Source organism: Pteropus vampyrus, unplaced genomic scaffold (genome assembly GCF_000151845.1).
Source record: "Pteropus vampyrus isolate Shadow unplaced genomic scaffold, Pvam_2.0 Scaffold9, whole genome shotgun sequence".
NCBI classification, from domain to species: Eukaryota; Metazoa; Chordata; class Mammalia; order Chiroptera; family Pteropodidae; genus Pteropus; species Pteropus vampyrus.
The window spans coordinates 11,293,769-11,309,044 of NW_011888790.1; the positions used below are offsets into that span (position 1 = coordinate 11,293,769).

Consider the following 15,276-nt stretch of genomic DNA (forward strand, 5'->3'; position numbering starts at 1 on the left):
AAAAACCTTGGAGTCCTCCTTGACTCTTCTTTTTTTCTTATGTGCCGTATCTTCTCATTAGATTCCTTCAAAGTATATCCAGAATCTGACCATTTCTCATCCCCTTCACTGCCACCACCATTGTATGAAACACTGTAATCTTTCACTTTAATACCAGCAACAGCCACCTAACAGATCTCTATACTTTTATTCTTTTATTAGAGTCTATTCTCAACAAAACAAGGGGGCAATCACGTTATTCTTATTTTTAATTCAACTAAAACATACATAAAGTGTAAATCACTCTAATAGAAATTGAGGTAAAATGAACAGAAAGTGTATAATATAGTCCCATCTTAAATATATAGTTGATTAATTTTTTAAATATGTATGCCCCTCGAATCCAAACAAAGGACACTTCCAGCATATCTGTACCCCTGGTGTCCCTTTCTTCCAAAGTTCATCACTATTCTAATTTCTGTTTTCATGGTTTAAATTTGCTGATCTTAAATTTCATTTAAGTTAAGCATAGTACATACTCTTCTATTGACTTCTTTTGCTTGTCTTTGTTTGAGGTCATCTCTGGAAGTCAGTTACTTAATCTGTAAAGAGAAAGATAGACTGAGATTAGGAGCTAAAATTTGAAAACAAACTGATGTCCAGCCTAACCCACAGAATTTCTGATTCTTATTGTCTGGGGTCAGGCATAGAGAAGTAGTATATTTTCAAAGATACCAAATTGGATCTAACATGTAGCATCTAAATCAAGTGATTTATTTGTTCTCCCCTTTATACTCATTTCTTCCATAAGGACAAGGACCGATTGGCCACCACTACTTCTTTCCTCTATTCTTCTTCAGTTATGTACTGAGCATCTATCAGATACCAAACATCATGCCAGGCTGCTGAAAATATGTGAGTCAACAAAACACAGCTCAGTTTCTATCTTCCAGGGACTCAAAATCTCAAGAAACACATATTTTCATATCAAAAATATACCTGAATAAATAAATAAACATAGCTATGAAAACAACACATGTCTCTATGTGCCCACAAACCAAATGTAGTAAGAAGAGAGAGCTCAAGAAAAGTTTGACTTTGTCAGATAAACTAGTAATTTTGAAATAATTGTTGGTCAAATAACTGGTTGCTTATTAAAGGGTTGGCTCAAATTTCAACAGTTGCTTTACTTTTCAAAATGATTTGTGTGTCTAAGCAAATTAAAGGAGACTGAAAAGAAGTGAAATTCTTTTTCAGATATTAGACACAAGGACACAATTTGTAAGAGTATCCTAAGAATTAACGATGTGATTATATAGCCAGTGTTTTGAACATTGCTTGTGTGTCAGTTAACTGATTTATTAAAGTCCTACAGAGACCTTGCTTCTCAGGATAATTTTCCACTTTTTTTTTATTAACCATTAAATAGTAAATCCCCCCAAAAGAAGCACTGTAGACATGGCAATGTTCTGGTCTTTAGGGTAGTGTTTTTCAAATCTTGGATTACCTTCCATTACTGAATCCTTAAATCAATCAAGGGATTTTAAGCGACATTTAAATAGATTAAACAGAAGATAAAGCATCACGGTGACTTAAATTTAGTCAGAGTAAGTATTGCTCCATAAAACCTTTGTTTCCATTATATTTGTGAAAGTGTATATTGGGCTGTGCTATTCAAAGTATTTTTTGCTATGGCTCTGAGTCACTGTCAAAATTTTAGAAATAGTTTATTAAGTTACCCAAAGTAATTCTATTTAAAATTTAACCCAGTTTATTAGGTGTTAAAATACAATTTGAATTTTGATATCTGATTCAAATAATAATGAGAAAAATAAAACTGAATTCAATTAATTGGATCAATTTGATGGCAAAATCACTTACATCTGTTTGTAATTACCAAAAAAATTTAGAGGTTTTTAGATCAAAGAACAATTGTGGTTTAATATGGTAATATTTATTGAAATAAAAAATAATCATTAAAAAACATATTATTATATAGTTTGCCATCTAGGAGTGCCCTTCCAGCTGATAGACAGAACACTGCTCCATTCATGAGTCATTTAATAAAACCAATTAGTTTGTCAAATTAAAGAAAGTCATCTCAAATTATTTTAAAGTATGCCTCAGATCAGGAAGCTAACCATATAAATGACATTTAACAAGATTTCTCCAAGCTACTTTCTTTTATTATAACTTTTTTGCTGTGTGTAAAGTATAGTGTAATACTAACATCCATGATTGAATTTATAGGACTTTGAAATTAAGTTCTATTTATTATGTTCTTATACTATTGGGAAATAAATTTTGGCCAATGAGTTTTGTTGAATAAATAAATTTTAATAAACTAGCCGTTAATAGTTATATTGAAAATTTTGTTGCTATTATATTCAGGTACTTTGTTGCTATTATATAACTACTAGTGAGTAGCTTAATTAACTATCTCAAATTGTTGGTTCTTATAGATAGTGAGTGACTGAAAGGGTGTATTACAAAAGATTGAATGCTCTTAAACAAATATGAAAGGAATGCAGGGTATATATTTTTTTCCTCCTTCTATTAGGGCCCTTTTATTTTCTCTTTCTAATTTATGGGGCATGTTGAGGGAGAGTTATTTGTCACTAATACCCACTCCAGGCATCAGTTTATTTTATTATTTTTTTATACTGTTTAAATGGTAGCTGAAAAAATATCTTACCAGCTTAGTTACAGACTCTATTTATTAACGTTTTCTGACTCTTTCAGTGAACTACTCTGTTCAAATAAAAAAAGTAAGTAAAATTTAAGCAGTCTTAGCCTATTAACATTTTTGCAGTAAATTATATATGTTTGGGCCAGAAGTCATTTTACTTTCTATAAAAGGCATTTAATTTCTATGAAATTAATAACATCAATATTACCATGATAATTCTTTTTAAATATTTAACTCAATTCACTGTCTTAATATTAGGCCATATAATTACTTGGCATATCCCTTTTATTTATCTTTAATGGACCTGAGAAAAATAAGTTTGAAAAAATACTTTAGACAGATACACTAGAAATCCAATTTGCCCCATTTCGTCTTTTGTTTCCTCTTTCTTTCCTTCTTTATATAATCTTATTTTTTAGTAGCAAAGTGAAATGTGAAGAGAAGAAAGAATTTGAAGTGTATTTCAGCATCATATCCTTATTGGATATTCGGATGCTGATGGGCAAAACACAATGTGTTTGGTCACGTTGTATTTAGCATCTTCAACTCTATTATTTTTTTCAGTACATTAATTTCAGTAAAGCTTACTTTTAAATGAATCAATGTAAAAGTGAATTTTTCTCAAAGCAAATATATAGACTTTAGTTGTGATCATTTTGAAGCAAAGAGCATCTCATTAGATATTATTACTTTAATTTTACATAAAATTACATTTTTAGAAGGAACATAAATAGTCCATTTTATAAGGACGGATTCTTGAATCTATTCTTTTATTTATTTGTTTGTTTGTTTGTTTGTTTTGAGACATTGTGACTTTACTATGAAGCTAAGCTAGAGAGAACATTGGCAGAACTGTGTGCATCCTCATGCATAGCTCTTGATGAGAATTTAATGGACAGAAAAAAATACTTTGCCAAGTATTAACTTTAAATATCCAGTTTACTTCAGAATTTTAAGATTTGTGGAACACCAAAAACAAAACAAACAAACAAAAAAAACAATATTATTTGTCCAGAATTGGAACGTTCTAGTTTCTTACACTCTTTTTTAAAAAGTCTTAGGTATTTAACTTTGCTGTATAACACCATGGCGAATATTGAGATCAATTATGTGGATCAAAATGAATCAGTCATTTGTTGTTTTGTTTATTTGTCATGCTAAGTTGTTATAAGCTGGTTATCATATTGAAGCTATTTAAAAGCCATGGCATCCTTCCTTTAAATTACAAAGGCAATACTTCTGTTTAATCAGAGAATTACTGAACTGTAGAAATAGTTTTAAAATGAAGACTTGCTATAGTTTAGAATGAGAATATGCTTCATTTCTTTCATGTTGTGTCAACTCTTTGTCCATCTTATTTATCTTTCAGCATAGTTATCAATTATTATGAGTTGAATCTCAGTTATGCATATCCTAACATTCTAAGACACACAAGCAACAGTCTCCTCCTATATGGATGATTAAGTCGAGAAGCATTTCTGAAGCAATCTCATTTGTGGATCATAAAAATCTAGTTTTATGTCAAGTAGGTGGGTTGCTAATCTGTAAGAATGCCATTCTTAATCAGGCCTTTATGAATTGTTTGTAAGTACCAAACTGGACAATGCTAGCTTTATATTCATTCTGCAATTAGCCAAAATAATTCTAGTTAAACTCTGGTAAAGATCTCTAGTATGAAATGAATGTAAAGTATTCATTCTTTCTTTATCTTTCTCTGTAGTTTCATTCTAGCTCATTTATTTATTTCAAAATAATCTCTAAGTTGCTTTTTTTGTCACTGCTTTTCATGTTACAGATTGAAAATGTTGATGTCTGCCTTAGTTTTCTAGCAGCCAGAGGAGTAAATGTTCAAGGTCTATCTGCCGAAGGTAAGAAGCAGCACAAATGATACCCAAGTTTGTAAAAGATTTTTTCATAATGCAAGAAATATAAAGTGGGAGATACATACCTCCTTAATACAATAAAGGAAATCAGTAAAGTTTTAAAATAGTAGGAACATAAATATAGTGGTTATCAGTGCATGCTTTAATTATTTAGATATGTTCCATATTTTGCCAAAACTGTTCTTTACAAGACTGAGTATATGAGAGGGGAGCAGATTAACAAAATATATTTATGTTATTATCACTGTATAGTATTTTTAGGGTCTTAAGTAGATGGAATGGATGGATAGATATATAATGCTGGATAATATATGGACCTAAATACAGGTAAAAATAGTATAATTAATGCTCAAATATTTTATCAATAACATTTTTCTATGCTCAAGTTGGCAGTCCTATTTGAAATATTTGATAAGTTTAAATAAATCATCATAACCTCTTAAATAATTAGCACTAACAGTATTTAATAACTGTCATATGTCAAGGCTTTAAAATTGTTACAGATTTAAAAGATTATCACTAAAATTAAAATATAGAAAAGTAGAAAAAATGGAACTAGTTCTGTCATCTTTTTCTGAATCTTTTTCATCTAAAATATTTTTAGGAAAAATTTTCAAGGACTATTAACAAAAACCAATTGCTAAAGTTATGAAATAGCAAATCCTGTGAGACCTGCATCATCAACCATTTTTAATTAGAATATTTATTATATTTAAAAAATTATGCTAGCTCCTGTTAAACATTTTGGCCATTTAGGTTGGTTAATGTTTCTACTACAATCAGTTTGCTCTGAAAAGCCCTTTTCTCCACAGATACTAGAAATATTAGCTAATTCTAAGTTTTTAAAATTTTACCATCATTGAAAAAAGAGGAATGGTGTGACTTCTGAAACATAATGAAGATTTAATAGAATTATTGACTTCTCCTAATTTTTCTACCATATCTAAATTTTATTTTACATTTTTATCATTTATATTTATATTTTATAATGTATAATATTAAATTACACAATTAATGTTCAAGAAGCTTGGGTTTAAATCTATCCGGTGGTTTCGTTAGTTAACAATAAAATTGATAAAATTCCCTGGGATAATATTTTACTTTCTAAATGGTTAAAAGCAGGCTAAAAATGCTATCTTTTTTTTTTTTTAAGTTTTTACCTTCTCATTTGACATCTTTTATTAACATAAATCTATTGATTTTTATTTATCTTCCAAAAATACATGAATACTCAAAATGATTTTCTAAGTTAATTAAACATAGTAATAAAAAAAATTTAAAAACTCTTTACTATCATTCAGGTTTATAGGAGAAAATTAATATTCTTACATTGTAGCCTTATACTGATCAAGCCAACTCTTCTATATTATGCAACTGTGAGGAAGGCTTGGGAGAAAAAAGAAAAAAAACTCAGAGCCTCATTTTATTTGAATAATTCCACTGCATAGTTTGTGTGGTATTATAAACCATTAGAGAGCAAGAAATATAGTTTATTAATGTCCCTAAACTCCAAAAAGGAGACATAAAATCTTGACCTCACAGGAGGATATATTTTATTGCCAATAGCAAGTTTTATTTAAAATATGATTACAAGTCACATAGCCTTATTTCAAGCTTTAATTCCATCTCTGGGAAGAGAAATGTCTAGGGGCTCAGACTGTAGCTTATTTTGTGCATTTAATTTTTTATTCAATATTGGAAAAATTTGCACAGGATATGCATGTGTCGGAACTAGGATTTCCAATTCTATTTATTCAATTATGTTATCTAAAGTCATGAGTTAAATTGATCTTCACTATTTATTGACATGTAACATAAATTAAAAATAAAAGAATTAAAGCATTAAAAGTTGGTGCCTATGATGTACTCTGCTTTTTGGAGTATATGTAATATAGATATATATGTTTTTTTAATAAATTGGATGGTGGACGATTTAGAAGGAATGTGGACCTGCTATAAATTCAGTTGCTATTACGAGGTACACCCACACCATCAGTATTTATAATGCAGGACAACCGACATTTAAGTGGCTTTCTTTCTCTGTTTCATAGCCACCACTGTGTTGGTAACAGCTGTGTGTATCTGTGAGAGAAGCAGAGTGCTAAATCAAATGATTAGCACAAGACAAAGAGCCTATCCATTTCCAAGAAGAAGCTAACTCTAGAAAAATTGTAGTTTGGGGTCAGCAAAGAGCATCATTCAAGTAAACTTTGTTCTCTGTACCTTCCATCTCTTCACTCTGTCCCTGAAATATCAAGCTATTTGGAACTGTTAGCAAGTTTCAGTAATTAATATTTGCTTGAATCTGTGACCGAGAAAATCAACTTGCAATTCTATCTTCATAGATTTAGTCTAAGAGATTGACATCTAGAATTTCATTTGTTAAAAAAAAAAATTCTTTTCATATGATACTGTTGCTATATTTTTCCTTTGATACAGAAATAAGAAATGGAAACCTAAAAGCCATTCTAGGGCTGTTTTTCAGTTTGTCTCGCTACAAGCAGCAGCAGCACCATCAACAACAGTATTACCAGTCCTTGGTGGAACTTCAGCAGCGGGTCACTCACGCCTCTCCTCAGGCAGAAGCCAGTCAGGCCAAAACCCAGCAAGATATGCAGTCCAGGTAAGGAAGGGAAACGGGAAGTGTTTAAAATTAATTTATCCATATACAACTTGTTTTTAACAGATTATTGTTTATGATTTTGAAAAAATATTTTTATGTAGTGCTATCAATCTGATGGGATTATTTGACTAATGTTATAGAAGTTAAAACCACTTTTTTTGGTTGGATGAGCAACATTTATCACTTTTTAGGTGAAATATTTGTGTTCGTTTTCTAAAGTTGATTGTAGTTTGTATTGAATTGTGTGAAATGTCTTTCTTGTAAGTAATACAGCATAGTTAATTCTTTCTGCAATTACTTTATTATTTAGAGTGATCTACTGAGTCCTAGTTTCCAGTTTTGTAGTTATCTCTTGTTGATACTTTTGATCAATTGAATCATTAAATTTGTCAAAAATTTCAGGTCTGAAAAACATAGGAGTTTGAGTGTTCAAGAACATACCGTTTTCGATGTGAGATTGTGTGTGTGTCTGTGTGTTTGTTGTGTGTATTTATTTATATACACACATGTATACGTTTGTCAGACTTGAGTCTTGGTGCATGTAGACACAGCCTGGGGTGGGGTGCTGACAAATAGTGACAACTTTTTCCCTATTCCATTACTGCTTTTTTCCAATTTGAGGTTATATTAGTCAGGGTTCAACAAGAGAACCAGAAATGGTAAGAGATATATATTAAGAGATTTATTGTGAAGAATTGGTATACGTGTTCATAAATGTAAAGCTGAAATCTTAAAGGCAGCCCAGCAGGAAGGACAGGCTGAAACTCCTTCAGCAGATGCCGAAACTGCTATACACAGATGGAATGTCTTCTCAAGAAATCCTCAATTTGGCTTTTAAAACCTTTCAAGTGATGAATCAGGCCCATCCAGATTACCTCGGATAATCTCCCTTCCTTAAAGTTAACTGTCATGTACTTTATCTACATCCACAAAATACTTCCACAGCAACCCCTTCCACAGCATTTGATTAAATAAGTGGGACTGAATAAACCTAGCCAAGTTGACACATCAGACAATGATCACCTAATTAAATTAACAAGTTTCATGAAAACTGCTTATTTGCTCTTTATCAATGACTAGGATATCAGATAGTTAGCTTCATTGTATAAGTAGCTATGATTATCTTTCTTAAGGAGAGAGAATATGCATGTGAAAATATTCTTCATCATCTCTAAAAATATATACACATATCGAGCATATGTAAATATTTAACTTTTTTCATCTTAGAAACCAAGCCTGAAACCTAATAATACTCAGTTTACCTTGAGTTTGTTTTTGTTAATTAGCATGGGCTCAAAAAGTTAAAATAAAATTCCAAAATACATGGACAAACCACCCTGCCCCACTTATTGTTAAATATTCAACAGTTCTAATATTTCCTTCTCTTTCATCAGTCAACTACCTCTCACTTCCTATTAAGCAATCTTTCTTTCTCTATATCACCATCTAAACTCGATTCCCTTTGGCAGATTTTACTAATCAGTGAATTATTAAGTCAATAAAGATAAATCATAGTTTTACTGGAAATATAGACTATACTACAGAGTCTGTGGAGTGATAAGGGGTGTTTCTTATTACTTAATAATGTAGATGTGCTTCTGTTTAAGCTTGTCTTGGCTTTTGTGGTGTCAAGTGAAATTATGCAGGAATCAAAATGAAAAAAAAAATTTTTGCAATTAAGTTCTTTGGATTTCTTAAGAATTGAGAGGGGGGAAAAAGGAAATATCTTTTTTTTATTATTAATTTTGGGGGGGATGGTTTGTAGAAAGATCTAGATTTTGAAAACTGCCAGAAATAATATCTCCTAGAGTTTGGTTTAAGCCATTTGAATTGATAGAAGCAAGAATAGTAGCTGAAAAAGTATAAGAAGTGGTATTATACAAAGCATGTTGACTCTGAAAGTGATATGGAATATCATTTGTCATTGGTTTCCCTCATTCTATTTCTGTATCTGCCATGTGTAATTTCTTGCCCAGAATTTCTCAGTGGTTAATATTCTTTTGGAGAGATTTTTTTTTTCTTTTCTTGCTGGATATGCATGTCCATTATGAAATCATATTATATTTTAAAATATAGGCATGGTAATTTTATATCATTTTGGTAATTTTACACCATTTTGGGGAAAGCTATCTTATTTTTTTCATTGAAAAGTTATGAAAAGTATTCTTTTCACCAGTGTCCTTTAATACTGAGGTAGACTCTGAAATAATGTTTCCTCTAATAAATTGAATTTAATTACTTTTTGAATTGATAATTAATAAATGTAGAGTACTCGCTATACTAAATGCAGTACTTAGGACTCTGATACAGAGGAGCTCGAGTCTTAATTTTAATAATATTTATTATATGTTTCGGAGAATATTACACTTCAGAATTAATACTTATTTCTATTAATATAGATTTGGTATAGTGAAATAGTCTAAATTAGAATTTATGTGGATGTGCATATAACAATCACTGTATTTTAGCATTTTTCAAAAACTCTTAGTGATAATATACATAGGAAAGGAATATAGTGTTTATATAATTTTAAAAAACAAGATAATACAGAAAAAGAATCCCAGTAACACATTATCTTTATTTGCTTGAGATGTGAGTCATAAATCATGATTTATGTAGTCTTTCTATTGATTCTAAAGCTGTTTCTAAGTAAATATTGTAAATGACTAGTTGCTATATTATTCTAGATATTTAGTGAGAAAACGTTCTCATATTTTTCTTTGTAGATTAATAAAAAAAATTTAGGGAATATTCTTTTAGTTCAGTGTGTTTTTATAATATTCTCTTTGTTAAAATAAATTGTTAAAATAAATTAACATTTATTTTAGTTAAAATAAATTAACATTTATTTTAGTTAAAATAAATTAACAAATTAACATTTGTTAAAATAAATTTAAATAAATTTAAATTGGCATAACTATATATTTCTACAATATTTATTTTTATACATTGAGAATTGCTAATTTAGTTTTGCTGTTTTGAAAATAGCTTTAAATGTTTTCCATTAATTTGAACATCTTTCATTTAAACAGACATTTTGATCTAAAGGTTAATAAGTAAAATATACAAGAAAGGAGAAAATAAAACATGGACTAGAGGAATAGGGTGTGGAGAACAAACTCTCCTCTTCTGGTCTGTCAGCTTCCTTTCTACTCTCGTGTATTTGTGTTTGTGCATGCACGTGTGTGTGTCCTGTTCACGTAACAACTAGAGCCCTAGCAACTGAGACCTCACTCCTAGAATCAGACTGCCTGCACTTGTATCCATTTTAACCAATTCCTAGTTGTATGACCTTGGGCAATTACCCAACCTCTCTGTGCTCAGGCTCTCATTTGTTAAAAGAGAATAAAAAATGGTATCAGTTTCATGAGATTGTTTCAGGCATTCCATTGGTCAGTACATATAAAACACTGAACATACCTAGCATGTATTATTTCCCTGCTCAAGGCCCTGCAATGGTTTTAAATAGCCCAGCATTGCTAGTGAACATTTAACAAATGTTCACTAGCTAATTGCTTTGCCTGGAATGCTCTTCCTATGATAATTGCTTGGCTAAATCTCTTACCTTCAAATCAACTGCTCAAGTATTCCCTTCTAACTGATGCTTACCTTAACGACCCTTTTAACGCCTCCAGCTGCCCATCTTCACTCCCCATTGTAGTACTTCATTGAACTTTTTCTTTTTTCTAGTTACCCTCTAACCTCCAATTTACATTTTATATTCATTGTTTATTATTACCACTTCCTCCTCTCTAGAAATTAAGTACTGTGAGGACAGCAGTACTTTTATGTATTAATCACTGTTGTATTCCAAGGAATTAGCACAAGGCCTTACACACAGTAAGTTCTTAATAATTATTTTTAAATGAATTAATGTGTGAATTTATGATCTGTACTATAGCTGCTTCCAATTAGAAGTAGGAACACTTTATAAATAGATTTACAGTAATAATTGTAAGTCATTTTAAATTAAACTCATATATATTTATAAATTTAATATAATAAAAATAATTTAATGCTCTTAATTTTTGAGTGGTCATGATGTTGAACTACAGTAAGTTTCAAATGATGTATAGCAGAACCATCATAGATTATCCAGATGCATGGAACTGTTTGCTTCTATGCCAATTGATCCCCGATTATATCTTTCTTTGTTTATCTCTTTACTATAGCTATTATGTTTCTTTTGCTTTCTGGCTGACGTTAATTCACTGCTGTTTGTATTGCTACCTCTATGCAGTACTACTCCTTTACTAACATGTGATTTTGGTTCTGTGGGATAAGAAAGCAGATTACCAAATTCATTAGCGTTAATACGAGTGAAGTGCTTGGGCTGTGGGAAGTCACTGATAGTTTGAAGCCATTTATGTTTACTCCTTACTTCCCTGTCTTTTTTGCTTAGACAAGCGAAATAAGATAACTGATCTAGTATTTAGAAATGATGCATCTAATTTGCAGCTTATAGAGCATAGTCTGCCTTTTAAAAAGAAATTTAATTACAGACTGGTTAAAAAACATTAATGCTACAACTAATCCAACACAAAAGTTTTGTCTTTTAAGATGTCCTGATTACTAATTCATTTTGTTAATAAATAATATAAAAATTTTCCTCATCTTGTCAATATAATTTAATGTTGTGAGGAGCAAATGCTATTCAAAGCCACGTGCTTCTGGATTAATTCTAATATGGCCTTTATGTGGTTTAAGTTGATGATGTATGCAGACAGACTTGTTCCTTGATCACTGATATCTTTCATCATTTGACTTGAATTATCTATCCACTTGTAGTATCTGTATTACAATAAAGGTGGGACTCAAATTTTATATTTCTTAAATTCTTCATAGGGAAATACTTGGTAATATTTGGAGTAATAAAGACTTGGTTAATCAAGTCATCAATTCTCATATATTTGAATATATTTAGCATAAAACTTAGATTTTCTCTATATCAGTGATCTCTGAAAAGAATATATGGGTAAAGATTAAACATCTTGCTATATTACATAATGTGAAGCATCCAATTTACGTTTACTTAATACAAAGGACAAAACCAGTTTCTTCTATCTTTCTATTTTGAAAAGGAGTAGATTAAAGACCCTTTCTCTAACCAACTAGGGAAATAAGAGACATATTTTAGTATAAAGTGATGAGTTGAAATCCTATTTATTTTTTGTAGGTTTTAACTACAAGATGGGGGAGATACTATTTCTGTTTCTAAAAAACAAGGTAGAAATGAATTCTATAATTTTCAAACTCAAAAAATTAAATCCATCACTAAATGTGTCTTAGGCATTCAGAATAGCAGAATTTCTGCTACTCATACTTTTCCACATTTTTTTGACAATTAGCATTCTAGTTGACATGAAAGGTAATAGGAAGTTCAGTTTCACCAAAACCATCCACAACACCTGGCACATAAGATCAGCCAACAGTGAGCAGAATGCATGCTGCCGAATGTACACTTTTCCTGAGAATATCTGGTAAAGAATTATAGTGAAAGAAAATTATAAAATTAAAATGTATTTTTTCTTAGGTACTGGTCTGATTATACATGAGCTGTTAGGATGGTAGTATAAGTAAAAGATAATTTTCTATTTGTTCAAAGCTTAAAAAAAGGGAGGTTATTTTTTATGAAATGTGGGCCTTCTAATTTAATTTTAGTCCAAAGACTTTCATTCTGTTATTAAATAGTAAGTAAATTTTACCAGCTCACGAATAGTGATTATTGAATCTCATGAACAAATACTTTATTTTTTATTTTTTAAAAAGAAAATAATTGTGAAAGTGAAGGTAAGTAAGAAATCACATTGACAGATGATAGAAGTTTTAAAGGTAGTGATAAGTTTTTCTGAACTAAAATAAGAGCTATTTTAGGAACATGGGAGATTACCATCTCCACTGGTGATCATTTGCCCTTCTGCTTTTCATTTTGTAGAAATTCAAGAATATGTCCACTTGCAGTTTAGATGAACGCACTCCTACAGGACTCACAAGTCACACTGCAAAATCTTTGGGTGCATGTTCTTTGAGTGACTTGTCTATTCCTTTTGCAGCCCCTTCCAAGATTACCATGACCCCCAACACACACATTGCTCTTGGAACCCCCTTCCCATTGAGGACATTTGCCTCTTTTCCGGGAAACATCATTTCCTTCTGGGAGATTCACTCTGAAATTGAGATGCTTTACAGCTTTTCAGCCTGGGGTCATATATCTTGTAAAATATATAAGGAAGTTTAATTTAAGATGACAGAAAGGCACTAGTAATTTAAGCCCCCATGAACCTGGCTTTAATTAGTTACTTAATTCAGCTCTGTGTTGTGGCCTATAGTGTGTTCTTCAAAAAAGTCAGTGAATCAATTAAACTTTAAACAAAACAAAACAAAACAAAAAGGACATTTATGAATCTTTTTAAATTCAAGATTTTTTATGCCTAAAGATAAATAATTGAAAGAAAAGAAATTATTCATTAGTTGACCAATTTAGGAAACCAAGAGGGTAGTAATATTGAAAGAGTGTTTGTACACACACACACACACACACACACGTGCACTCACAGACACACACTTTGCTTATGTTCTATGTAATTATTCCCTATTTAAAAGTCTGACAACCACTGTTGTTATAGATGAAACAGCACCTATATAGTTTTTGTTAATCAGGCAAACATGGGTTCGAATTCTGCCTGCCAATTCCCAGTGGTATAGCTTTGGGCAAGTGGTTTTAGCCTGCTCAAATACTGGTGTTCTTACTTCTAATGTTGAATAGCTTCCTCACTGAGAAGACCACAAGAGATAATGTGTATAAAGTGCCTCTTTAGCATCACACTTAGCAAATAATAGACACACAGATAACTACTTTCATATTCCCTTCTCCTACTTTAAGATCACATCACATGTATTAATAAAATATATAGACCCACATTAGAAACCTTAAGTCAACCTCATCACTGTTGCCACATTTCTTACTTTCTCTGATCAATTCTGTCCATTTCATCTCTAACTTTTATTAAATATATAAAAGTAATTCAAAGTAATAATATCCTTATGATTATAAATAACAGCCTAATGCTCAAACCTTTCCAAGCTCTGTCTGGTTTTACAGAGGTAACTCCTTTAATTATGTTAGATATTTTCTTTAGTAGTTAATACCACATAGCTAAATAAAATACTTCTACTATTTTTTATTTTTTAATTTGGTCGTTACTTTTGATTCATATACTCTCCCATCTCTCCCATCCCTCTTTAAGGTAGTCAACAAATATTTATTTAGCACTTAATATATTCCAGTCACTCTTGTAGCCACTAGAGATATATCAGAAGAAAAAATATATGTAAGAATCTTTGCCTTTTTGAAGCTTACATTCTAGTGATGGAAGACAGACAATAAAAAATTTATTAAACTATATACCAGTAATTGAACAGCTTATAGTAGAGAAAAATAAATCAGAAAAGGGAAAATAAGATGCTTAAGAGCCATATTTCTGCAAATTTAAATAGAATTCTAAGGGAAGTCCTCACTCAGTTGATGACATTGAACAAAGAAGGTAAAAGAACTAGCTGTGTGATTATTTTGAGGTAGAGTGTTTTAGGCTGACAGAAGGACAAGAGCTAAGAGCTTGAGTTGGGATCCTGTCTGGTTTTTTTTGAAGAAGAGAAAATATTCCAGTTAGGCTCCATCCAACCATAACATTGTTGTTATTAGTTGTTGGGAAAATGGTGTTTCCATTTACTGAAGTGAAAAAGAATGTGGGAAGAGCAGATTTGGTAGGGAGGTCAAATATTCACTTATTGACATGTCAATTTTGAAATGTGTACTAAGTATACTTACGTGTATATTAAGGAGACAGTTGAATTGCAAAACTGGAGTTTAAGGGACAGGTGCAGGCTATAGACAAAAATTCAGAAAATGTAACCATATAGATATTAGCAAAAGCTATGAGACTAGACATGATGGAGTCACCAAAATCTGTTTATAGATGAGGAAGAGAGGACTAAGAACTGGAATCAGGAGCCCACCAATGTTTCTAGATCAGGGAGATAGCAAGATCTATAGAAGAAACTGAAAAGAGGCAGCCTGTAATGCAGGAAGAAAACCAAAATTT

At 31.0% G+C, this 15,276-nt stretch overlaps 1 protein-coding gene across 1 annotated transcript in view; it reads left to right on the forward strand.

The window, feature by feature from the left end:
• Positions 1-15,276, forward strand: part of NAV3 (neuron navigator 3) — a 312,728-nt gene that overhangs the window by 93,877 nt on the left and 203,575 nt on the right. The window contains exons 4-5 of the mRNA XM_023520404.1: positions 4,464-4,536; positions 6,991-7,174. Of these exons, the coding sequence (XP_023376172.1) occupies positions 4,464-4,536; positions 6,991-7,174 (257 nt within the window). The remainder of the gene's footprint in view (positions 1-4,463; positions 4,537-6,990; positions 7,175-15,276) is intronic.